Source organism: Salmo trutta, unplaced genomic scaffold (assembly GCF_901001165.1).
Source record: "Salmo trutta unplaced genomic scaffold, fSalTru1.1, whole genome shotgun sequence".
NCBI lineage: Eukaryota > Metazoa > Chordata > Actinopteri > Salmoniformes > Salmonidae > Salmo > Salmo trutta.
This window is the reverse complement of record NW_021823466.1, coordinates 909,322-937,027: the sequence shown is the minus strand read 5'-3', so window position 1 is coordinate 937,027 and position 27,706 is coordinate 909,322. Positions and strand designations below refer to the sequence as shown.

General features: G+C 42.2%; 1 protein-coding gene across 16 annotated transcripts; it reads left to right on the top strand.

Moving 5' to 3' along the window:
- Window positions 1-2,734: 2,734 nt before the first annotated feature.
- LOC115191063 (lysophosphatidylcholine acyltransferase 1) lies at window positions 2,735-10,297 on the top strand. 16 transcript variants are annotated; one of them, XR_003877514.1, is made up of 6 exons: window positions 2,736-3,027; window positions 4,845-4,943; window positions 5,188-5,329; window positions 6,422-7,249; window positions 7,310-7,372; window positions 7,413-10,297. XR_003877514.1 is itself a non-coding variant. In XM_029749062.1 (5 exons), the coding sequence occupies exons 1-4, from the start codon at window positions 2,932-2,934 to the stop codon at window positions 6,625-6,627; spliced, it is 543 nt and encodes a 180-aa protein (XP_029604922.1). In that variant the 5' UTR covers window positions 2,736-2,931; the 3' UTR covers window positions 6,628-6,660; window positions 6,881-10,297. The 16 variants fall into 16 exon arrangements, 3 of the variants coding, with proteins under 3 accessions (XP_029604924.1, XP_029604922.1, XP_029604921.1); XR_003877516.1 differs by lacking the exon at window positions 7,310-7,372 and having other exon boundaries at window positions 6,422-7,037; window positions 7,373-10,297; XR_003877511.1 differs by having other exon boundaries at window positions 6,422-7,037; window positions 7,227-10,297.
- Window positions 10,298-27,706: the final 17,409 nt, after the last annotated feature.

Below are 27,706 nucleotides of genomic sequence, written 5' to 3'. Positions count from 1 at the left end.
ATGACCATAGGGGGAGTTGTGGGGGTGGGGGTGGGGGGGATGACCATAGGGGGAGTTGTGGGGGTGGGGGGGGATGACCATAGGGGGAGTTGTGGGGGTGGGGGTGGGGGGGATGACCATAGGGGGAGTTGGAGGGGAGGGGGGTGGGGGGGATGACCATAGGGGAGTTGGAGGGGTGGGGGGTGGGGGGGATGACCATAGGGGGAGTTGGAGGGGTGGGGGTGGGGGGGGTGACCATAGGGGGAGTTGGAGGGGAGGGGGTGGGGGGGTGACCATAGGGGGAGTTGGAGGGGGGGGGTGGGGGGGATGACCATAGAGGGAGTTGGCGGGGTGGGGGGGATGACCATAGGGGGAGTTGGAGGGGAGGGGGGTGGGGGGGATGACCATAGGGGGAGTTGGAGGGGTGGGGGTGGGGGGGATGACCATAGGGGGAGTTGGAGGGGAGGGGGTGGGGGGGTGACCATAGGGGGGTCTGAACTAGAGGCCAAGAAGATCAGGGGCCCCGTAGCCACATCATAGTGATGGTTCTATATCACAACATATTCATCCTACTAACTCACTGTCATAGTGATGGTTCTATATCACAACATATTCATCCTACTAACTCACTGTCATAGTGATGGTTCTATATCACAATATATTCATCCTACTAACTCACTGTCATAGTGATGGTTCTATATTACAACATATTCATCCTACTAACTCACTGTCATAGTGATGGTTCTATATTACAACATATTCATCCTACTAACTCACTGTCATAGTGATGGTTCTATATTACAACATATTCATCCTACTAACTCACTGTCATAGTGATGGTTCTATATTACAACATATTCATCCTACTAACTCACTGTCATAGTGATGGTTCTATATTACAACATATTCATCCTACTAACTCACTGTCATAGTGATGGTTCTATATTACAACATATTCATCCTACTAACTCACTGTCATAGTGATGGTTCTATATTACAACATATTCATCCTACTAACTCACTGTCATAGTGATGGTTCTATATTACAATACAACATATTCATCCTACTAACTCACTGTCATAGTGATGGTTCTATATTACAATATATTCATCCTACTAACTCACTGTCATAGTGATGGTTCTATATTACAACATATTCATCCTACTAACTCACTGTCATAGTGATGGTTCTATATTACAATATATTCATCCTACTAACTCACTGTCAAAGCCCTAGAATGTAGATACTGTATTAATGTTACCTGGTCAGGTTGAACCCCAGAATGTGGAGACTCTGTATTAATGTTACCTGGTCAGGTTGAACCCCAGAATGTAGATACTGTATTAATGTGTTAATGTTACCTGGTCAGGTTGAACCCCAGAATGTAGAGACTCTGTATTAATGTGTTAATGTTACCTGGTCAGGTTGAAGCCCCAGAACGTAGAGACTCTGTATTAATGTATTAATGTTACCTGGTCAGGTTGAACCCCAGAATGTAGAGACTCTGTATTAATGTGTTAATGTTACCTGGTCAGGTTGAAGCCCCAGAATGTAGAGACTCTGTATTAATGTTACCTGGTCAGGTTGAACCCCAGAATGTAGAGACTCTGTATTCATGTATTAATGTTACCTGGTCAGGTTGAACCCCAGAATGTAGAGACTCTGTATTAATGTTACCTGGTCAGGTTGAACCCCAGAACGTAGAGACAGTATTAATGTGTTAATGTTACCTGGTCAGGTTGAAGCCCAGAATGTAGAGACTGTATTAATGTGTTGATGTTACCTGGTCAGGTTGAACCTCATAATGTAGAGACTGTATTAATGTTACCTGGTCAGGTTGAACCCCAGAATGTGGAGACTCTGTATTAATGTATTAATGTTACCTGGTCAGGTTGAACCCCAGAATGTAGAGACTCTGTATTAATGTGTTGATGTTACCTGGTCAGGTTGAAGCCCAGAATGTAGAGACTCTGTATTAATGTTACCTGGTCAGGTTGAACCCCAGAATGTAGAGACTCTGTATTAATGTTACCTGGTCAGGTTGAACCCCAGAATGTAGAGACTCTGTATTAATGTTCCCTGGTCAGGTTGAACCCCAGAATGTAGAGACTCTGTATTAATGTTACCTGCTCAGGTTGAACCCCAGAATGTGGAGACTGTATTAATGTGTTAATGTTACCTGTTCAGGTTGAACCTCAGAATGTAGAGACTGTATTAATGTGTTGATGTTACCTGGTCAGGTTGAACCCCAGAATGTGGAGACTGTATTAATGTGTTAATGTTACCTGTTCAGGTTGAACCTCAGAATGTAGAGACTGTATTAATGTGTTGATGTTACCTGGTCAGGTTGAACCCCAGAATGTAGACTCTGTATTAATGTTACCTGGTCAGGTTGAACCCCAGAATGTGGAGACTCTGTATTAATGTTACCTGGTCAGGTTGAACCCCAGAATGTAGAGACTGTATTAATGTGTTGATGTTACCTGGTCAGGTTGAAGCCCAGAATGTAGAGACTCTGTATTAATGTTACCTGGTCAGGTTGAACCCCAGAATGTGGAGACTCTGTATTAATGTGTTAATGTTACCTGGTCAGGTTGAACCCCAGAACGTAGAGACTCTGTATTAATGTTACCTGGTCAGGTTGAACCCCAGAATGTGGAGACTCTGTATTAATGTTACCTGGTCAGGTTGAACCCCAGAATGTAGAGACTGTATTAATGTATTAATGTTACCTGGTCAGGTTGAACCCCAGAATGTAGAGACTGTATTAATGTATTAATGTTACCTGGTCAGGTTGAACCCCAGAATGTGGAGACTCTGTATTAATGTTACCTGGTCAGGTTGAACCCCAGAATGTAGAGACTGTATTAATGTGTTGATGTTACCTGGTCAGGTTGAAGCCCCAGAACGTAGAGAAGGTACTGCAGGAGTTTGGTAACAGAGCCAGGAAGATGGAGGGAGAGAAGCTGTGTCTGGAAGACTTTGCCCACTACCTTGATGTCCCTGTGTCAGACATGCTCAGAGACATCTTCTCCCTCTTCAACGAGGTAAGGAAACACACACTGAATATAATATCATCCCATTAGGAGATTTGAAGGCCTAAGTTACAAGTATCTCAACTTTCTGTTTTCCCTATATTGTGTATTTTAATATTGAAATAAAGATTTCGATAATAGATTTCGATATTAGACATAGATTTCAATATTATATACTAGATTTAGACATTAGATTTAGATATTAGATTTAGATATTACATTTAGATATTAGATTTAGACATTAGATTTAGATATTAGATTTAGATATTAGATTTAGACATTAGATTTAGATATTAGATTTAGACATTAGATTTAGACATTAGATTTAGATTAGATATTAGGTTTAGATATTAGATTTAGACATTAGATTTAGACATTAGATTTAGACATTACATTTATATATTAGATTTAGACATTATATTTAGATATTAGATTTAAATATAAGATATTAGATTTAAATATAAGATATTAGATTTAGATATTAGATTTAAATATAAGATATTAGATTTAGATATTAGATTTAGATATTAGATTTAAATGTAAGATTAGATTTAGACATTAGATTTAGATATTAGATTTAGACATTAGATTTAGATATTAGATTTAAATATAAGATATTAGATTTAGATATTAGATTTAGACATTAGATTTAGATATTATATTTAGACATTAGATTTAGATTAGATATTAGATTTAGATATTAGATTTAGACATTAGATTTAGATATTAGATTTAGACATTAGATTTATATATTAGATTTACACATTAGATTTAGATATTAGATTTAGACATTAGATTTATATATTAGATTTAGACATTAGATTTAGATATTAGATTTAAATATAAGATATTAGATTTAGATATTAGATTCAAATATAAGATATTAGATTTAGATATTAGATTTAAATGTAAGATTAGATTAAAACATTAGATTTAGATATTAGATTTAGACATTAGATTTAGATATTAGATTTAAATATAAGATATTAGATTTAGATATTAGATTTAGACATTAGATTTAAATGTAAGATTAAATTTAGATATTAGATTTAGATATTAGATTTAGACATTAGATTTAGATATTAGATTTAGATATTAGATTTAGACATTAGATTTAAATGTAAGATTAAATTTAGACATTAGATTTAGATATTAGATTTAGATATTAGATTTAGATATTAGATTTAGACATTAGATTTAGACATTAGGCTTTAGACATTAGTTTTAGACATTAGATTTAGACATTAGATTTAGATATTAGATTTACATCTAATATTAAATGTAGACTTTAGATTTAGACATTAGATTTAGACATTAGATTTAAATGTAAGATATTAGATTTAGACATTAGATTTAGATGTTAGATTTAAATGTAAGATTATAGATTTAGACATTAGATTTAGATATTAGATTTAAATGTAAGATTAGATTTAGACATTAGATTTAGACAGATTTAGACATTAGATTTAAATGTAAAATATTAGATTTAGACATTCGATTTAGATGTTAGATTTAAATGTAAGATTATAGATTTAGACATTAGATTTAGATATTAGATTTAAATGTAAGATTAGATTTAGACATTAGATTTAGACATTAGATTTAGACATTAGACTTTAGACATTAGATTTAGACATTAGATTTAGATATTAGATTTAGATTTAAGATTAGATTTAGACATTAGATTTAGACATTAGATTTAGATATTAGATTTAGATTTAGACATTAGATTTAGACATTAGATTTAGACATTAGACTTTAGACATGTGCTTTGCCAGATTCCTTCTAACCGGTAACTCTTCACTCTATTCTTCTCTCTTCTCCTCCAGCAGGAAGACAACATGATAGACATCAGAGAATATGTCATCGCCTTATCGGTGGTATGCAGACCTGCTAAAACACTGGAGACCATGAAACTGGCCTTCAAGGTACGTTCTGCTCCAGCTCTGGTTTCACGCTCTTGTCAAGGTGTCTTTCAGAGGGCCTACGACCACTGATATTTCAGCCATTTTCCATTTGAGAGGATGTACTAATGACCTACGGTGTGAGTTGTAGAGTGTGTGCAGATATGAACAGATGGTCTGAGCGCCAGCCGGCTCAGTGGCTGTGAGTGAGGTATGAAGGGCTCAGGGTCATCTAATGTGTGTTTGTTATTATTTGCATATATCCCAGATGTTTGAGGCGGAGGAGGACGGTGCGATCACAGTGGCTGAGTTGGCCTGCATCCTAAAGACGGCGTTAGGAGTAGCTGACCTCAACGTCTCACGTCTCTTCGCTGCTATCGACACAGAGGACACGGGGAAACTCACCTTCGGTAAGAAACGTCTTAGCTTGTACTGGGCCACCTGTTTAGCTGTTGTGGTGGCTAATTTCTGCATTACCACATGAGGAGAGTTACAAACTTCACACACCAGTCAGAGTTATACTTATAACTACATCTTTAATAATTAAGAGCTTTGCAAAAGCACTTTGACTTTCAATGATGCGCTATCTCTAATGAACCATTGAAAAGTGATTACACAAAAGTACAAAGATCTTTTATAGCCAAGATACACCCCTCTCAACGTACATGACGAACCACAGATCTTAGAGACAGTTCACAAAGGGACTTTATATTTGAGAAAGGAGTATCCCTTAGCCAGATAACATTCGCTATAAATTATCGTTCAGTTTGGTCTCTAAGACGAGGTTCTAATCTCGTTCCTGGTACTTCATAGTACAAAAACACCAACTCATCCAATGGCATATATCAATTGTCAACTCTAGATGCTCCCATCTCAAGTAAACCCCCTCTTGATCCCACTCCTGGACAAGCTCACTGAGGGGAGGGACTTGCGCACAGACATTTTGGAGACAAATAATTGGTTCCACATTAATCACGCCATCCCTTCACATGGTTTAAGAATAGTTAAAGACACATTCACATATGTAGACAATGTTCCATTCTGTCCTCTTCCCTGTCTGATATTCTGCATAGCACCAGAGACATGTAAAAGACAAGCCTGACCTCTCCCCTCTCTGGGCCCCAGGTGACTGAGCCCCAGCTAAGGGAAAAGTGCCACTGCCAACATTCATTATCCAAAGGGATACATTCTAATGACAAGTATCTCACATAAGCATATTATGCAAATAAAACATCTTAATTATCTATGTTACCCAACTAATTCTGATTCATCCGCCACACTGTTCTTGGAGTATACGCCTGGGATGATTTTAGAACGCAAACAAAGAATATGTCAAAGTTATGTTGTGTCTGTAATCTCTAGTTCATTTGTAAATATTAGGAGTGTGTCCCATCTTTGTAAACATGTACTTGTTTCCAGGTGTGTTAATGGTAGGTTACTGTATTTAACGTGCTTGGAATAACCTTACCTTTGTGTCTGGCGCCCTCCTATGGTGGTAACAGACAAGTTCAGGAGCTTTGCAGAGCAGCACCCAAACTTCAGTGAGGACTACCTGTCCACAGACAATACAGGCCGTAACGGCTGTCCTCGCCAGCCCAACGCCACGCCCAACGCCAAGCCTCAGACCAATGGCTTCTGCCCTGACTTCAGCCCTCGAGTCGACCACCACGACACAACGACGGACGGTTCAGTGAAGAAACACAACTGAGTCTGTTCGCCACCTCAGGATCCACCTCTCCTGGTGAGAGAGTGGTGGTGGTGGGGGTTGTTGTTGATGATGAGCTATATGTATGGTCAGTCAGACACACACACACACACACACACACACACACACACACACACACACACACACACCAGAAATGTAACTCTTATTACCCGTATCCATAATGTTTATTCAGTTCATTTGATCTTGGTGATCTGACGTTGTTGTTTTAGTCGAGTTTTTCTGTATTTGTTCTGAGGAAGGAACATGCATTTCAATGCCAAAGAGACGGCTAATGACGATCGAGGAGACATGAAGCGTGAAAAACTTGAAGGGCAACACTTATTACATTTCCTCCATGTTGGGGTTTGGGAGAGGAGAGAGACAACACCCCAGGTAGAGAGACAACACCCCAGGTAGAGAGACAACACCCCAGGTAGAGAGACAACACCCCAGGTAGAGAGACAACACCCCAGGCAGGGAACGGACAACACCCCAGGTAGAGAGACAACACCCCAGGTAGAGAGACAACACCCCAGGTAGAGAGACAACACCCCAGGCAGGGAACGGACAACACCCCAGGCAGAGAACGGACAACACCCCAGGCAGGGAACGGACAACACCCCAGGTAGAGAGACAACACCCCAGGTAGAGAGACAACACCCCAGGTAGAGAGACAACACCCCAGGTAGAGAGACAACACCCCAGGTAGAGAGACAACACCCCAGGCAGGGAACGGACAACACCCCAGGTAGAGAGACAACACCCCAGGTAGAGAGACAACACCCCAGGCAGGGAACGGACAACACTCCAGGCAGGGAACGGACAACACCCCAGGCAGGGAACGGACAACACCCCAGGCAGGGAACGGACAACACCCCAGGCAGGGAACGGACAACACCCCAGGCAGGGAACGGACAACACCCCAGGCAGGGAACGGACAACACCCCAGGCAGGGAACGGACAACACCCCAGGCAGGGAACGGACAATACCCCAGGCAGGGAACGGACAACACCCCAGGCAGGGAACGGACAACACCCCAGGCAGGGAACGGACAACACCCCAGGCAGGGAACGGACAACACCCCAGGCAGGGAACGGACAATACCCCAGGCAGGGAACGGACAATACCCCAGGCAGGGAAGGGACAACACCCCAGCCAGGGAAGGGACAACACCCCAGCCAGGGAACGGACAACACCCCAGGCAGGGAACGGACAACACCCCAGGCAGGGAAGGGACAACACCCCAGGCAGGGAAGGGACAACACCCCAGGCAGGGAAGGGACAACACCCCAGCCAGGGAAGGGACAACACCCCAGCCAGGGAAGGGACAACACCCCAGCCAGGGAAGGGACAACACCCCAGCCAGTGAAGGGACAACACCCCAGCCAGTGAAGGGACAACACCCCAGCCAGGGAAGGGACAACACCCCAGCCAGGGAAGGGACAACACCCCAGCCAGGGAGCGGACAACACCCCAGCCAGGGAAGGGACAACACCCCAGCCAGTGAAGGGACAACACCCCAGCCAGTGAAGGGACAACACCCCAGCCAGTGAAGGGACAACACCCCAGCCAGTGAAGGGACAACACCCCAGCCAGGGAAGGGACAACACCCCAGCCAGGGAAGGGACAACACCCCAGCCAGTGAAGGGACAACACCCCAGCCAGTGAAGGGACAACACCCCAGCCAGTGAAGGGACAGCACCCCAGCCAGTGAAGGGACAACACCCCAGCCAGTGAAGGGACAACACCCCAGCCAGTGAAGGGACAACACCCCAGCCAGGGAAGGGACAACACCCCAGCTAGGGAAGGGACAACACCCCAGCCAGGGAAGGGAACTATAGTTTTGAGTGAATTCAGTGTTTCTATTTGTTTTATCGTCTTCTTTCTAATAGAAGCGGCCATTTTAAATGGCAGGTTTGAGTCTGCATGGTGCTTTACTGTCAGGGAGCAGTATTGAGGGAGTGTGACTGAATAGAACAGCCTTGAAGCACCAGTGACATTGTCTTCGGCCACTTTGGCTTTAATTGAACTTTTGAGGTGCAATATGGCTGATGTAAGATGTAGGATCTTAATTTGAGCCAGTTTGCTACAGCAGGAAAATAATCCTGCAGCAACAGGAAATGTGAATTATTATATGGATTATAATTAATGGTAATTGTTGGGCAGGTTAATACATCAATATATAATATAAGGGAAAATAAAGTCTAAAATTTCAAAGTGGAAATTACAAACTTCAAAAGCCATTTTAAACCTAAAATACACTATACATTTTAAATGCAGGAAAGTTCTCCTGAAACAGGGTGATCAAAGGAAGATCCTACACCTGTAAAATGGGTCGGATTTAATGTGTGATATGGCTGATATCAGAGGGGTCAGATTTAAGGTGTGATATGGCTGATATCAGAGGGGTCAGATTTAAGGTGTGATATGGCTGATATCAGAGGGGTCAGATTTAAGGTGTGATATGGCTGATATCAGAGGGGTCAGATTTAAGGTGTGATATGGCTGATAGAGGGGTCAGATTTAAAGTGTGATATGGCTGATATCAGAGGGGTCAGATTTAAGGTGTTATATGGCTGATATCAGAAAGATGGCGGAGATCCAGATGCTGGTTGAACTCAAAATGAGCCAGTCATGTTTTTTTTTTGTTTTTTTATCTCAGGGTTCAGTAACAAAGACTTATTCAACTAGAAAGATGTCCTTATCGTCATGTTACATGGCCTTGACCACAGTCCTGGAAACATGTTATTATACCATAATGACCATGTCTTTCTGGACAAAGTCAATTTGCTACGTCCAAAATAGCACCCTATTCCTTACACGGTGCACTACGTTTGACCAGAGACCCCTAAGGGCCCTATGTAGGGAACAGGGTGTCATTAGAGACTGACCCATGGTTCCTCTCTCCTCCCTGGTCATTAGAGACTGACCCATGGTTCCTCTCTCCTCCCTGGTCATTAGAGACTGACCCATGGTTCCTCTCTCCTCCCTGGTCATTAGAGACTGACCCATGGTTCCTCTCTCCTCCCTGGTCATTAGAGACTGACCCATGGTTCCTCTCTCCTCCCTGGTCATTAGAGACTGACCCATGGTTCCTCTCTCCTCCCTGGCCATTAGAGACTGACCCATGGTTCCTCTCTCCTCCCTGGCCATTAGAGACTGACCCATGGTTCCTCTCTTCTCCCTGGTCATTAGAGACTGTCCCATGGTTCCTCTCTCCTCCCTGGTCATTAGAGACTGACCCATGGTTCCTCTCTCCTCCCTGGTCATTAGAGACTGACCCATGGTTCCTCTCTCCTCCCTGGTCATTAGAGACTGACTCATGGTTCCTCTCTGGACACATCTGTTTTCATCTTCACACGACCCTCACAGCTCTGTTTCTCCAGTGAGATATACAGAGCTATTTATCAATGTCAAAATGTACTAATATACTGTTACGGACCAAAAACGTTGTGAGTTAGTGTGCTGTTAACTGGTGGTAGTAGTGCCCAGAATAGAACCAGCAGTGGTTAAGGCTTTAAAGGAAACCAGAATAGAACCAGCAGTGGTTAAGGCTTTAAGGGAAACCAGAATAGAACCAGCAGTGGTTAAGGCTTTAAGGGAAAACAGAATAGAACCAGCAGTGGTTAAGGCTTTAAGGGAAACCAGAATAGAACCAGCAGTGGTTAAGGCTTTAAGGGAAACCAGAATAGAACCAGCAGTGGTTAAGGCTTTAAGGGAAAACAGAATAGAACCAGCAGTGGTTAAGACTTTAAGGGAAACCAGAATAGAACCAGCAGTGGTTAAGGCTTTAAGGGAAACCAGAATAGAACCAGCACTGGTTAAGGCTTTAAGGGAAAACAGAATAGAACCAGCAGTGGTTAAGGCTTTAAGGGAAAACAATAGAACCAGCAGTGGTTAAGGCTTTAAGGGAAACCAGAATAGAACCAGCAGTGGTTAAGGCTTTAAGGGAAAACAATAGAACCAGCAGTGGTTAAGGCTTTAAAGGAAAACAGAATAGAACCAGCAGTGGTTAAGGCTTTAAGGGAAACCAGAATAGAACCAGCAGTGGTTAAGGCTTTAAGGGAAACCAGAATAGAACCAGCAGTGGTTAAGGCTTTAAGGGAAACCAGAATAGAACCAGCAGTGGTTAAGACTTTAAGGGAAAACAGAATAGAACCAGCAGTGGTTAAGGCTTTAAGGGAAACCAGAATAGAACCAGCAGTGGTTAAGGCTTTAAGTTATATCATCTTTTTGCTGAATGTGTAGATTTTATGGTGCATATCCTCAACAATGCATTTAGTTTTTAGCATATTTTAGCGTATTTTCTCCAGAGAAACCCAACAGCATATCCTCATGCCTTCCATTGTAATAGAGCATGTTGATAGGTTATTATGTTAGCCCACTCTAACCCATACACACTCCCATCGTTGTGATGAGGTTATTATGTTAACCCACTCTAACCCATACACGCTCCCATTTCAACCTGGTAATGTTGTGATGAGGTTATTATGTCAGCCCACTCTAACCCATACACGCTCCCATTTCAACCTGGTAACGTTGTGATGAGGTTATTATGTTAGCCCACTCTAACCCATACACGCTCCCATCGTTGTGAGGAGGTTATTATGTTAGCCCACTCTAACCCATACACACTCCCATCGTTGTGAGGAGGTTATTATGTTAGCCCACTCTAACCCATACACGCTCCCATTTCAACCTGGTAATGTTGTGATGAGGTTATTATGTTAGCCCACTCTAACCCATACACGCTCCCATCGTTGTGAGGAGGTTATTATGTTAGCCCACTCTAACCCATACACGCTCCCATCGTTGTGAGGAGGTTATTATGTTAGCCCACTCTAACCCATACACGCTCCCATTTCAACCTGGTAACGTTGTGATGAGGTTATTATGTCAGCCCACTCTAACCCATACAGGCTCCCATTTCAACCTGGTAACGTTGTGATGAGGTTATTATGTTAGCCCACTCTAACCCATACACGCTCTCATTTCAACCTGGCATCGTTGTGAGGAGGTTATTATGTTAGCCCACTCTAACCCATACACGCTCCCATCGTTGTGATGAGGTTATTTTGTTAGCCCACTCTAACCCATACACGCTCCCATTTCAACCTGGTAACGTTGTGATAAGGTTATTATGTTAGCCCACTCTAACCCATACACGCTCCCATTTCAACCTGGTAATGTTGTGATGAGGTTATTATGTTAGCTCACTCTAACCCATACACGCTCCCATTTCAACCTGGTAATGTTGTGATGAGGTTATTATGTTAGCCCACTCTAACCCATACACGCTCTCATTTCAACCTGGCATCGTTGTGAGGAGGTTATTATGTTAGCCCACTCTAACCCATACACGCTCCCATCGTTGTGATGAGGTTATTATGTTAGCCCACTCTAACCCATACACGCTCCCATTTCAACCTGGTAACGTTGTGATGAGGCTAAGCGTTCTACTACTACTACTTGGAGGCTGGATAGATTAAATATGACTTTCAGCATCACTGCTGTTAATTATTTCTCCTTATTTTATCTCATGTACAGCGCCTTCGGAAAGTATTCACACCCCTTGACTTTTTCCACATTTTGTTAAGTTACAGCCTTATTCTAAAATTGACAAAATAGTTTTTTCCCCCCCTCATCAATCTACACACAATACCCCCCCATAATGACAAAGCAAAAACAGGTTTTTAGAAATGTTTGCAAATTTATATAAAAAAATTAAACTGAAATATCACATTTACATAAGTATTCAGACCCTTTACTCAGTATTTTGTTGAAGCACCTTTGGCAGCGATTACAGCCTCAAGTCTTCTTGGGTATGATGCTACAAGCTTGGCACACCTGTATTTGGGGAGTTTCTCTCCATTCTTCTCTGCAGATCCTCTCAAGCTCTGTCAGGTTGGATGGGGAGCATCGCTGCACAGCTATTTTCAGGTCTCTCCAGAGATGTTTGATCGGGTTCAAGTCTAGGCTCTGGCTGGGCCACTCAAGGACATTCAGAGACATGTCCCGAAGCCACTCCTGCGTTGTCTTGGAGTCGTTGTCCTGTTGGAAGGTGAACCTTCGCCCCAGTCTGAGGTCCTCAGCGCTCTGGAGCAGGTTTTCATTAAGGATCTCTCTGTGCATTGCTCCATTCATCTTTCCCTCAATCCTGACTAGTCTCCCAGTCCCTGCCGCTGAAAAACATCCTCACCGCATGATGCTGCCGCCACCATGCTTCACTGTAGGGATGGTGCCAGGTTTATTCCAGACGTGATAATAATCATTCCCACGGGGGACCAGTACGGAGAAAAAAAATGTATGAAATGTATGCAGTCGCTACTGTAAGCCGCTGTAACGGTTGTCGTACGGAGTAGACCAAGGTGCAGCGGGAAAATGTATATTCATCTTCTTTTTGCTTAGTGAAGAAGGGAAAAACAAACAACGTATACAAAAACAAAAACAAACGACACTAAACAGTCCCGTCAGGTGCAACATACACTAAACAGGAAGAAACTACCCACAATTCCCATTACCAAAAAAAAAACCCTATACATAGGACCTTCAATCAGAGGCAACGAGGAACAGCTGCCTCCAATTGAAGGCCAAATCAATAAACTAAACATAGAACTAGAAAGACTAGAACATAGAAATATACTAACATAGAACATAGCCCAAAAACTCCGGAATACTCTAAACAAACACCCCTCTACATAAACACATACCCCGAACCACACAAAACAAACACCACCCTGCCACGTCCTGACCAAACTACAATAACAAATAACCCCTTCACTGGTCAGAACGTGACAGTTGCTCTGGATAAGAGCGTCTGCTAAATGACTAAAATGTAATATGTAAATGTCATTCAGGCCAAAGAGTTCAATCTTGGTTTCATCAGACCAGAGAATCTTGTTTCTCATGGTCTGCGAGTCCTTTTGGGGCCTTTTGGCAAACTCCAAGCGGGCTGCCATGTACCTTTAACTGAGGAGTTTCGTCCGTCTGGCCATTCTACCATAAAGGCCTGATTGGTGGAGTGCTGCAGAGATGGTTGTCCTTCTGGAAGGTTCTCCCATCTCCACAGAGGAACTCTGGAGCTCTGTCAGAGTGACCATCGGGTTCTTGGTCACCTCCCTGACCAAGGCCCTTCTCCCCCGGTTGCTCAGTTTGGCTGGGCAGCCAGCTCTAGGAAGAGTCTTGGTGGTTCCAAACTTCTTCCATTTGAGAATGATGGAGGCCACTGTGTTCTTGTGAACCTTCAATGCTGCGGAAATGTTTTGGTACCCTTCCCCAGATCTGTGCCTTGATACAATCCTGTCTCTGAGCTCTACAGACAATTCCTGATAACCTGATTGGTTTTTGCTCTTACATGCTCTGTCAACTGCGTGACCATGTATAGACAGGTGTGTGCCTTTCCAAATCATGTCCAATCAATTGAATTTAACACAGGTGGACTCCAATCAAGTTGTAGAAACATCTCAAGGATGATCAATGAAAACAGGATGCACCTGAGCTCAATTTAAAGTCTCATAGCAAAGAGTCTGAATACTTATGTAAATAAGGTTTTTCTGTTTTTTTATTTTGAATAAATTAGCAAACATTTCTAAAAACCTGTTTTCTCTTTGTCATTATGGGGGGGTATTGTGATGTCATTATGGGGTATTGTGATGTCATTATGGGGTATTGTGATGTCATTATGGGGTATTGTGATGTCATTATGGGGTATTGTGATGTCATTATGGGGTATTGTGTGTAGATTGATGAGGAAAACATTTTATTTAATCAGTTTTAGAATATGGCTGTAACGTAACAAAATGTGGAAAAAGTCAAGGGGTCTGAATACTTTCCGAATGCACTGTATATCTTCTCTATCTATCTATCATCTATCTATCTCCCCTTTCATCTTTCATGTGTGACTAAATGTTTGTCACGTCATGAAGTCAACTGTATCCTGTTAGGTTGTTATTTTTCAGAGTAAATAACCCACCAACACTAGAGAAGCTTTAACCAAGTTTAATTCTTCCCACAGGTTCTGTACAGCTGTAATCAGACAAACCAACATTTGTCCCATCCAGATATTTATATCCCACTTAAGACCCTCCCTCTGTCCAATCCTTACAGTTTAGGCCCAACAGGAAGAAGGTAACCAGATACATAAACCCTGATTACTCCCTTAAGGGGAACTGACCTCACCCCTCATTTGCTGACTTCAACCCCTCCTTCACCTAATCCACAGATATCCATCTGTCTTCCCTGTATCAACACTCTCCTCTCCTCCATCAAACACATTCCAAAGCCTTCTGGCTTTCTACAGAGAACCCTTAACTTTCTCCTTTGGTTCTATGCTCCTTCTCTATCATTTATTTAATATCTCAATGTTGAAAATGTCGAACCCAACAATACATTTAGTTCATCTGGCGCTGAAGGACAAGTATTTACACACCTTGATTAATGCACTATCAACAAACTAGTAAAGGTCCAAATAGCTTGCGGGGGATCAATTTATTTCTCCGTTGGAGGTACACCGCTCACACTTAGTCCTGGGCAGAAATGATACATCCTCTCATTAAGGAGTATTTAAATGTTAAGACATTACATGTTGTATCATGGGGCGGGTTTTTTTTTAATGCTCTCCACGTATTATCGACCTCCGACCCCGCGTGACGTTTGATGTTTCCTCTTCTGTGGTTGTTATACCGTTACAGCACCTCATCAAACTGCTAAATTAACAATGTCTTATGAATTTTAAATATTTCTTTAAGAATTTAGAAATTCCTAACACTTGAATGCCTAATTTTGCCCTGTGGATTAACATAATCACTTATTCTAGGTGTTTTAACTCACTGAGTCGTGTATTTTATTTAAAAGCTGTTTTAATTCTAACTTTCTCTGTAATGTGTTGCTCTTTTCAATCAGTTGTGGACAATTGAGGGGAATCTTTTTTTGAGGGTAAATACTACTGTAGGTAGACTAGACTTGCTGGTAGAAATGTGTGCTGGATGGAAAGACCAAGGAAGATGCTGGAAACTGTATTTCTCCTTAGTTAAAACGATGTCTTCCGACAGATGGCGTCATTGTGACGCGACTGCACTGAATGTAGTGCACTATGTAGGGAATAGGGCCCTGTCCTAATGTAGTGCACTATGTAGGGAATAGGGCCCTGTCCTAATGTAGTGCACTATGTAGGGAATAGGGCCCTGTCCTAATGTAGTGCACTATGTAGGGAATAGGGCCCTGTCCTAATGTAGTGCACTATGTAGGGAATAGGGCCCTGTCCTAATGTAGTGCACTATATAGGGAATAGGGCCCTGTCCTAATGTAGTGCACTATGTAGGGAATAGGGCCCTGTCCTAATGTAGTGCACTATATAGGGAATAGGGCCCTGTCCTAATGTAGTGCACTATATAGGGAATAGGGTGCCATCTGGGACATAGACTGTCTGTCTATCCACTGTTAATAACCTGAATGTTACTATAGAGATCTATTGGACTGGTGACTGTTTCTATAGAGATCTATTGGACTGGTGACTGTTTCTATAGAGATCTATTGGACTGGTGACTGTTTCTATAGAGATCTATTGGACTGGTGACTGTTTCTATAGAGATCTATTGGACTGGTGACTGTTTCTATAGAGATCTATTGGACTGGTGACTGTTTCTATAGAGATCTATTGGACTGGTGACTGTTTCTATAGAGATCTATTGGACTGGTGACTGTTTCTATAGAGATCTATTGGACTGGTGACTGTTTCTATAGAGAAGGGGTTTGCCATCTAAAAGAGCCATGGATTCTGAATACCAGTTGTTTCTATAACACATTGTCCTACCATGTCTATCGCTTACATAACCATACCCCCCCCTCCTCCTCCAACGAAGGCTTTATAATGGAAGCAATATTTCACATCATTCACCATCTCTCAACTTTTTCTCCTTTGTGAAGAGTTCAAATGATATGTATTTTTGAATATTCCAAATGCGGGCATTTTGTGAATTTCTGGTAATACGTAAATGATTTTTTATTTTTTAATTTCCCTGCCTGCCGTGAGCAAAATGTGATCTTTTATCCTGTGGATTGTGCTGATGCTCAAAGTAAACCTGTTCTTGTTCCTTTGTATAATGAACGGAATAGATTTGTGTTGTATTACTCAAACATAGCCTCAAAATCAATTGTTAATATAACTGTTGTTGTTCTTATTATTATTATTGACTGCTTTAGACACAAAATGCATATTTTAAAAAACCAATAGCCTTGAATCTATCTATTTATCTATCTATCTATGGTTTTCATGATTATAAAAAGAGAATGTATAGACAATCTGTCATCATTAAAAAAACCTACTAAAATCACTGATATAACAAATGTACTTAAATCATGATTTCCATAACAATATTGTGTGATTAGTGCTCCTATTCCAAGCTGTGACCCTGGTCAAAGTGTACAAGGTTGAACAATAGTTGTGTGTGTTAAGCCTTGAGGTGCAGATCCCCTGCCATATGACAGGCCTACGCACCAACCTAGCCAGACTGGATCCACACATTTTTAATGGGACTTTTTTGTTGTTTGTTGTTGTTGTTGCTAGAATTCACCACCACAGTTACTTTATCTGTTCTCCGTGAATATGTTTATACCGGTTTGTTTTATAATGTATTTGTGTTTACACTTTAGATTGGATTCTCTTTTTCTTTCTTCCTGAAGAAATGTGACTGTTGCTTCTCATTTGATGCTATATATTACTGTGGCCATTCTTGTATTATCTTTCATATTTGTTATTAAATGGAACATAACAACAGAGATCTGTAATTCCAGTTGGGGGGCTTGTATCCCCACGTTCACCTCCCCCATTTATTTTTTTGTAAAGAAAGAGATCTGTGTACTATATTTAGCTCAGTTTTGTAGAACTGTGTCGTCTCAGGATCTTTGACGTGTTCTAACACAAGCTTGGTAACGGTTTAACTGTTTAACGGTTTAACGGTTTAACGGACCAGGAAGAGGAAGCTTCTGAATGGCTTATTCAAGGAATAGTCAACACAGATGTTTTCGTTTGGATTCTTTAGGTAGCTGTGAAATTAAGACTCTGACTGAAACGTAAAAAGGTTGTTGTTTAAAACAAAAGTTGGTCCACCTAGTTCGCCTACTATTGATTCATTCAATCATGTTGTCTGTCTATTGTTTTATATATCTCACAACATACACGAATCATTCTGTTTCTATCGTTTTTTTAAATGGTTCCCGAAGACAAACCCGTAAGAGCTGATATCTTATTTATGCTACTACTACTGCTGCCTGCTTCTTCTGTGTCCCACACTGAACTGAAGACGAAACATCTACTTGTGTAATGTGTGTCCCTCTGGACTGATATCTAGCTAGCTAGCTTTCTGATGGTTCCTCTGGACTGATATCTAGCTAGCTAGCTTTCTGATGGTTCCTCTGGACTGATATCTAGCTAGCTAGCTTTCTGATGGTTCCTCTGGACTGATATCTAGCTAGCTAGCTTTCTGATGGTTCCTCTGGACTGATATCTAGCTAGCTAGCTTTCTGATGGTTCCTCTGGACTGATACTTAGCTAGCTGGCTTTCTGATGGTTCCTCTGGACTGATACCTAGCTAGCTAGCTTTCTGATGGTTCCTCTGGACTGATATCTAGCTAGCTAGCTTTCTGATGGTTCCTCTGGACTGATACCTAGCTAGCTGGCTTTCTGATGGTTCCTCTGGACTGATACCTAGCTAGCTGGCTTTCTGATGGTTTCTCTGGACTGATACCTAGCATGCTAGCTTTCTGATGGTTTTGCTGTGTGGACCAGGATCATGCTGAATTTGCTGTTCTTTCTCTCTACATATTTCTCTTTTCTCTTGAGTTTTATTTGTAATGTACTTAAACAGTCATTTACTGCAAGATACTTTGAAATGTCTGTTTGGGACAGCTATGATGATATAACTTGTCAATGTGACTCTTTAATAAAAAATAAAATACATTTAACACCAGGTTTCTGTGTTCTGGTTGTTAATTCTGTGTTTCTTAATGTAATGCCGTTAGTCTGGGTTCTATGTAGTCTGGGTTCTATGTAGACTGGTGTTCTATGTAGTCTGGGTTCTATGTAGACTGGTGTTCTATGTAGTCTGGGTTCTATGCAGACTGGTGTTCTATGTAGTCTGGGTTCTATGCAGACTGGTGTTCTATGTAGTCTGGGTTCTATGCAGACTGGTGTTCTATGAGGTTGAAAACGGTTGTTGACAAACGGCACACGTCTGTCTCCCTCTTGAGGCCACAACTAACCACAGATGGGGGGGGGGGGGTGTCTGTTCATTACCACCTTGAATGGCCGCTCTCCTCTGTTGAACTACAATAACACCGAATTATATCATAGATTATGTTTATTTAATCCAATAACAGGGAAGTCACTTTTTTTATTGTGTCCTGAGGAAACAACCTGGCCTCAGGGTAATATGTAGGATTTGGTACGTACATTTGTTTCCCTCCATTTAGTATGATACCTTACGTTAGGTTACGTTATGAATGGAATAGCAGTTGTACAATACCATATAAATTAGATGATGTATAGTATTATACGTCTTTCTCTGAGACCAGGCTGCTTGTTGCAACATAACAACAAAGAAGAATTACTTGAAAATGTACGTTGCTGATTAGAAGGGCTAACAACAAAGGTTAGGAGAATTTACATATCAGGTTAGGTGAATATAGATTAGGGGGAAGGGGTTCGCTAAAATGTTACTGTTGTTTGTAATGATGTAACATACAGTATCACACTTAGTGGAGGCGCACAAATGTACTTCAGATGGCCAATGTGAGTCCAGTCTGGAGGACTGTATCAACAGCACCGTGCCATAACCCCCAGTCATTTCAGATCAACCTATTGTTGATCAGAGCTCCCCAACCTCTGCCCAGAACTTTGAAATTATGTCAATATTTCCCATTTCTACTACGCTTCATGATGACATATATATATACAGTATATATATATATATATACCAGTACCACAGTATATATATACCACAGTATATATATACTCACCACCCTTCATCTGGACAGCTGTTGATCACAACTCATTTACTGATGCAGGTTGTCCTCCACTGACAACATGCTAACAGCTGAGGACGTGTTGTTGTTGACGTGTTGTTGTTGACGTGTTGTTGTTGACGTGTTGACGTGTTGTTGTTGACGTGTTGATGTTGACGTGTTGTTGTTGTTGACGTGTTGTTGTTGACGTGTTGTTGTTGTTGACGTGTTGTTGTTGACGTGTTGTTGTTGACGTGTTGATGTTGACGTGTTGTTGTTGTTGCCGTGTTGTTGTTGACGTGTTGATGTTGACGTGTTGTTGTTGTTGACGTGTTGTTGTTGACGTGTTGTTGTTGACGTGTTGACGTGTTGTTGTTGACGTGTTGTAGACGTGTTGTTGTTGACGTGTTGACGTGTTGTTGTTGACGTGTTGATGTTGACGTGTTGTTGTTGACGTGTTGTTGTTGACATGTTGTCCCTCTGTGTCATAGAAAAGCCCAAACAGGCAACCTCAACAGGGTTATGTACAAGACCGTAACTCAACGGTTAAGACAGTGATTTAACGATTGTTACCGTGGATATATCTCCCAACTCACTCTGTAATATCCATCACCGTGTCCACCACTGTTACAGGGCCTGAGTGGGATCGCATTAGAGCAGGCACAGCAGCTCCGTTCCAACTGCCATCCTCATTCCCTATATAGTGCACTAGAAAATAAATGCACTAGGAAATAGGATGCCGTTTGAGACTTACCCAAGTATCATTATATCTCATAGAAAATAAATAGCTTGGTGCTGTTTGGCTGAAAACAAAAGCTGGGAGAAACCAGTAGCTTTCAGCATGTGTAACCTGGTTCATGCCCCGGCGTTCTCATGGTGGGAGAGGAAACGCCATCTCAAGGGGAACACTTACTGGACGGAGGCTTTTTATAGTTTTATATATTTATTTATTTTAACCCTTTTTTCGTGGTATCCAATTGGTAGTTACAGTCTTGTCTCATCGCTTTAACTCCCAGGACTCTCAGGAGAGGAGAAGATGGAGAGCCGTGCGTCCTCCGAAACACGACCCAACCTGCTTCTTCTGCCGGCCAAACCCTCCCCCAAATCGGACGACGCTGGAACAATTGTGCGCCGCCCCATGGGTTTCCCGGTTGCGGCCCGGCTGCGACAGAGCCTGGACTCGAACCCAGAATCTCTAGTGGCACAGCTAGTACTGAGATGCAGTGCCTTGGCCTCCCGAGTGGGGCAGTGGTCTATCTTTTTATAGTTCACTCTATTATAACATCATTCACTACTGTAATTTACTGGGAATTATAAAATTATTCACTACTGTAATTTACTGGGAATTATAACATCATTCACTACTATAATTTACTGGGAATTATAACATCATTCACTACTGTAATTTACTGGGGGGAATTATAACATCATTCACTACTGTAATTTACTGGGAATTATAACATCATTCACTACTGTAATTTACTGGGAATTATAACATCATTCACTACTGTAATTTACTGGGAATTATAACATCATTCACTACTGTAATTTACTGGGAATTATAACATCCTTCACTACTGTAATTTACTGGGAATTGTAACATCTTTCACTACTGTAATTTACTGGGAATTATAACATCCTTCACTACTGTAATTTACTGGGAATTATAGCATCCTTCACTACTGTAATTTACTGGGAATTATAACATCCTTCACTACTGTAATTTACTGGGAATTATAGCATCCTTCACTACTGTAATTTACTGGGAATTATAACATCATTCACTACTGTAATTTACTGGGAATTATAACATCCTTCACTACTGTAATTTACTGGGAATTATAACATAATTCACTACTGTAATTTTTTTATCTGCACTACTGACTTTAACTGTATGTCATAGATTTTACTTGAAGAATTGACATACTCTAGATACTTAATTGAGGATATTTTGTGAAAGACCAATGGCGTGGAGTTACTCTTGTTAAAATGTCTCATTCATTTCTCAGACAAGTCTTATTCATGTATATTTTGTGGACAGAAACCAGGTCAGTAGCAGTCAGTCAGTGTCCCGGACAATAGAACCACCTCCAGGACTGTCTGGGACCACTGGCTTTAGCCATGACTCCACGGAGAAAGAATGTACATTGTTTCTCTGCATGTCAAGCTGTCGCAAACACACACACACGCACATACACAGACGCATACGCCCACACACACACACAGACACACACCACTGTCAACAACAACTATAGAATATCTGCTAGCAGCAACACGAGCTACGCCACAACATAATAATCACACGTTTATATGTCGTTCTCATGGAGAACACTTGCAGCGTGCTGGTAAACAGCAACTGAATGAATGGGACCTCTGGCCCCTTGTTTCCCCGTGTTCCTGTTGTTGCCTAGAGAGATCCCATCAGTGACAACATGATACAGAATGGAACCATCCATCAGGTTGTGTCACAAATGACCCCCCCTATTTCCCATACGGTTCTGGTCTAAAGCAGTGCACTACGTAGGGAATAGGGTGCTGTTGGGAACACGGTACCTGTCTGTTAGTAGCATGATGAGATGGTAATAGTTATGTATCACGTTGGGACAGGATCCTCGTCTCAGTCCTCTGGACCACAGCTGTTGTGTTACGGAGACAGTGGGCTGCATATCAAATGGTTCTGGTCTAAAGTAGTGCACTACGTAGGGAATAGGGTGCCATTTTGGGATGCACTCAAGGAAAACAGCCCACTGGATTACTGTTCTGTCCTGGCCTGTTCCTGTCCAGTCTTACAGGTCATACCACATCTATCCAATCATATAGCTCAATATGAAACCATTTGTGATTGGATGTGGTGTGTTGATTGATCAGGTTTTTAAGAGAATGATTGTGTGTTTTTTGGTTGTAATGTGAAATGTTTATCATACCTGGTAGTTCATCACAGCTGGGGTTCTCTGATCCTGAGTTATAAATATCAGCCTTGGAAGGGGTGTTATTACTGTGCTGTTTGATGCCCCTGTTTGGAGACGACGGGGGAACTTAGCGTCGGCACTGATTGTATTAGAGGTCTGTCAGACATTATAGGGAATGAGATGTACTTTCCTAATGACACAGGGCCCCCCCAGGGCTGTGTCCTCAGCCCTCTGCTGTACTCCCTGTTCACCCACACCTGACTCAACACAGGGGCCCCCCAGGGTTGTCCTCAGCCCTCTGCTGTACTCCCTGTTCACCCACAAACTGACTCAACACAGGGGCCCCCCAGGGCTGTGTCCTCAGCCCTCTGCTGTGCTCCCTGTTCACCCACACCTGACTCAACACAGGGGCCCCCCAGGGCTGTGTCCTCAGCCCTCTACTGTGCTCCCTGTTCACCTGCGTAGCTTTGCACAACACCAACTTCATCATCAAGTTTTCTGACGACACCACAGTTGTAAGCATGATAACCAACAACAACGAGTCAGCCTGTAGGGAGGAGGTAAGTAAACTGGCATTGTGGTGCCAGGACAACAACATCTCCCTAAACGTCAGAAAAACAATGCATTTATTCTAATGAGACATTTCCTTTATGTTCATATTATCTTTTATTAGTTCTTATTGTTTTAGTTGTCCAGTAGGAACCTGCAGTAATCATTTAGTTGTCCAGAATGACCCTGCAGTAATAATTTAGTTGTCCAGAATGAACCTGCAGTAATCATTTAGTTGTCCAGTAGGAACCTGCAGGAATCATTTAGTTGTCCAGTAGGAACCTGCAGTAATCATTTAGTTGTCCAGTAGGAACCTGCAGTAATCATTTAGTTGTCCAGTAGGAACCTGCAGGAATCATTTAGTTGTCCAGTAGGAACCTGCAGTAATCATTTAGTTGTCCAGTAGGAACCTGCAGTAATCATTTAGTTGTCCAGAAGGAACCTGCAGTAATCATTTAGTTGTCCAGTAGGAACCTGCAGTAATCATTTAGTTGTCCAGTAGGAACCTGCAGGAATCATTTAGTTGTCCAGTAGGAACCTGCAGTAATCATTTAGTTGTCCAGAAGGAACCTGCAGTAATCATTTAGTTGTCCAGTTGGAACCTGCAGTAATCATTTAGTTGTCCAGTAGGAACCTGCAGTAATCATTTAGTTGTCCAGAAGGAACCTGCAGTAATCATTTAGTTGTCCAGTTGGAACCTGCAGTAATCATTTAGTTGTCCAGAAGGAACCTGCAGGAATCATTTAGTTGTCAAATCAAATCAAATCAAATGTATTTATATAGCCCTTCGTACATCAGCTGAAATCTCAAAGTGCTGTACAGAAACCCAGCCTAAAACCCCAAACAGCAAGCAATGCATGTGAAAGAAGCACGGTGGCTGGGAAAAACTCCCTAGGAAAAACTCCTGAGAAAGGCCAAAAACCTAGGAAGAAACCTAGAGAGGAACCAGGCTATGAGGGGTGGCCAGTCCTCTTCTGGCTGTGCCGGGTGGATATTATAACAGAACATGGTCAAGATGTTAAAATGTTCGTAAATGACCAGCATGGTCAAATAATAATAATCATAGTAATTGTCGAGGGTGCAACAAGCACGTCCGGTGAACAGGTCAGGGTTCCGTAGCCGCAGGCAGAACAGTTGAAACTGGAGCAGCAGCATGGCCAGGTGGACTGGGGACAGCAAGGAGTCATCATGCCAGGTAGTCCTAGGGCTCAGGTCCTCCGAGAGAAAGAAAGAAAGAAAGAGAGAATTAGAGAGAGCATATTTACATTCACACAGGACACCGGATAAGACAAGAGAATACTCCAGATGTAACAGACTGACCCTAGCCCCCCGACACATAAACTACTGCAGCATAAATACTGGAGGCTGAGACAGGAGGGATCAGAAGACACTGTGGCCCCATCCGATGATACCCCCGGACAGGGCCAAACAGGCAGGATATAACCCCACCCACTTTGCCAAAGCACAGCCCCCACACCACTAGAGGGATATCTACAACCACCAACTTACCGTCCGAAGACAAGGCCGAGTATAGCCCACAAAGATGTCCGCCACGGCACAACCCAAGGGGGGGGCGCCAACCCAGACAGGAAGACCACGTCAGTGGTTCAACCTACTCAAGTGACGCACCCCTCCCATGGACGGCATGGAAGAACACCAGTAAGTCAGTGACTCAGCCCCTGTAAAAGGGTTAGAGGCAGAGAATCCCAGTGGGAAGAGGGGAACCGACAAGGCAGAGACAGCAAGGGCGGTTCGTTGCTCCAGCCTTTCAGTTCACCTTCACACTCCTGGGCCAGACTATACTTAATCATAGGACCTACTGAAGAGATAAGTCTTCAGTAAAGACTTAAAGGTTGAGACTGAGTCTGCGTCTCTCACATGGGTAGGCAGACCATTCCATAAAAATGGAGCTCTATAGGAGAAAGCCCTACCTCCAGCCGTTTGCTTAGAAATTCTAGGGACAATTAGGAGGCCTGCGTCTTGTGACCGTAGCGTACGTGTAGGTATGTACGGCAGGACCAAATCGGAAAGATAGGTAGGAGCAAGCCCATGTAATGCTTTGTAGGTTAGCAGTAAAACCTTGAAATCAGCCCTTGCCTTAACAGGAAGCCAGTGTAGGGAAGCAAGCACTGGAGTAATATGATCAAATTTTTTGGTTCTAGTCAGGATTCTAGCAGCCGTATTTAGCACTAACTGAAGTTTGTTTAGTGCTTTATCCGGGTAGCCGGAAAGTAGAGCATTGCAGTAGTCGAGCCTAGAAGTAACAAAAGCATGGATTAATTTTTCTGCGTCATTTTTGGACAGAAAGTTTCTGATTTTTGCAATGTTACGTAGATGGAAAAAAGCTGTCCTTGAAGCAGTCTTGATATGTTCTTCAAAAGAGAGATCAGGGTCCAGAGTAACGCCGAGGTCCTTCACAGTTTTATTTGAGACGACTGTACGACCATCCAGATTAATTGTCAGATTCAACAGAAGATCTCTTTGTTTCTTGGGACCTAGGACAAGCATCTCTGTTTTGTCCGAGTTTAAAAGTAGAAAATTTGCAGCCATCCACTTCCTTATGTCTGAAACACAGGCTTCTAGCGAGAGCAATTTTGGGGCTTCACCATGTTTCATTGAAATGTACAGCTGTGTGTCGTCCGCATAGCAGTGAAATTTAACATTATGTTTTCGAATGACATCCCCAAGAGGTAAAATATATAGTGAAAACAATAGTGGTCCTAGAACGGAACCTTGAGGAACACCGAAATTTACAATTGATTTGTCAGAGGACGAACCATTCACAGAGACAAACTGATATCTTTCCGACAGATAAGATCTAAACCAGGCCAGAACTTGTCCATGTAGACCAATTTGGGTTTCCAATCTCTCCAAAAGAATGTGGTGATCGATGGTATCAAAAGCGGCACTAAGATCTAGGAGCATGAGGACAGATGCAGAGCCTCGGTCTGACGTCATTAAAAGGTCATTTACCACCTTCACAAGTGCAGTCTCAGTGCTATGATGGGGTCTAAAACCAGACTGAAGCGTTTCGTATACATTGTTTGTCTTCAGGAAGGCAGTGAGTTGCTGCGCAACAACTTTTTCTAAAATTTTTGAGAGGAATGGAAGATTCGATATAGGCCGATAGTTTTTTATAATTTCTGGGTCAAGATTCGGCTTTTTCAAGAGAGGCTTTATTACTGCCACTTTTAGTGAGCTTGGTACACATCCGGTGGATAGAGAGCCGTTTATTATGTTCAACATAGGAGGGCCAAGCACAGGAAGCAGCTCTTTCAGTAGTTTAGTTGGAATAGGGTCCAGTATGCAGCTTGAGGGTTTGGAGGCCATGATTATTTTCATCATTGTGTCAAGAGATATAGTACTAAAACACTTTAGTATCTCCCTTGAGCCAAGGTCCTGGCAGAGTTGTGCAGACTCTGGACAATGAAGCCCTGGAGGAATACCCAGATTTAAAGAGGAGTCCGTAATTTGCTTTCTAATGATCATGATCTTTTCCTCAAAAAAGTTCATAAATTTATTACTGCTGAAGTGAAAGCCATCCTCCATTTGCGAATGCTGCTTTTTAGTTAGCTTTGCGACAGTGTCAAAAAGAAATTTCGGATTGTTCTTATTTTCCTCAATTAAGTTGGAAAAATAGGATGATCGTGCAGCAGTGAGGGCTCTTCGATACTGCACGGTACTGTCTTTCCAAGCTAGTCGGAAGACTTCCAGTTTAGTGTGGCGCCATTTCCGTTCCAATTTTCTGGAAGCTTGCTTCAGAGCTCGTGTATTTTCTGTATACCAGGGAGCTAGTTTCTTATGACAGATGTTTTTAATTTTAGGGGTGCAACTGCATCTAGGGTATTGCGCAAGGTTGAATTGAGTTCCTCGGTTAGGTGGTTAACTGATTCTTGTCCTCTGACGTCCTTGGGTAGGCAGAGGGAGTCTGGAAGGGCATCAAGGAATCTTTGGGTTGTCTGAGAATTTATAGCACGACTTTTAATCTTCCTTGGTTGGGGTCTGAGCAGATTATTTGTCGCAATTGTAAACGCAATAAAATGGTGGTCCGATAATCCAGGATTATGAGGAAAAACATTAAGATCCACAACATTTATTCCATGGGACAAAACTAGGTCCAGAGTATGACTGTGGCAGTGAGTAGGTCCAGAGACATGTTGGACAAAACCCACTGAGTCGATGATGGCTCCGAAAGCCTTTTGGAGTGGGTCTGTGGACTTTTCCATGTGAATGTTAAAGTCACCAAAAATTAGAATATTATCTGCTATGACTACAAGATCCGATAGGAATTCAGGGAACTCAGTAAGGAACACTGCATATGGCCCAGGAGGCCTGTAAACAGTAGCTATAAAAAGTGATTGAGTAGGCTGCATAGATTTCATGACTAGAAGCTCAAAAGACGAAAACGTCATTGTTTTTTTTTTTGTAAATTGAAATTTGCTATCGTAAATGTTAGCAACACCTCCGCCTTTGCCGGATGCACGGGGGGTTTGGTCACTAGTGTAACCAGGGGGTGAGGCCTCATTTAACACAGTAAATTCATCAGGCTTAAGCCATGTTTCAGTCAGGCCAATCACATCAAGATTATGATCAGTGATTAGTTCATTGACTATAACTGCCTTGG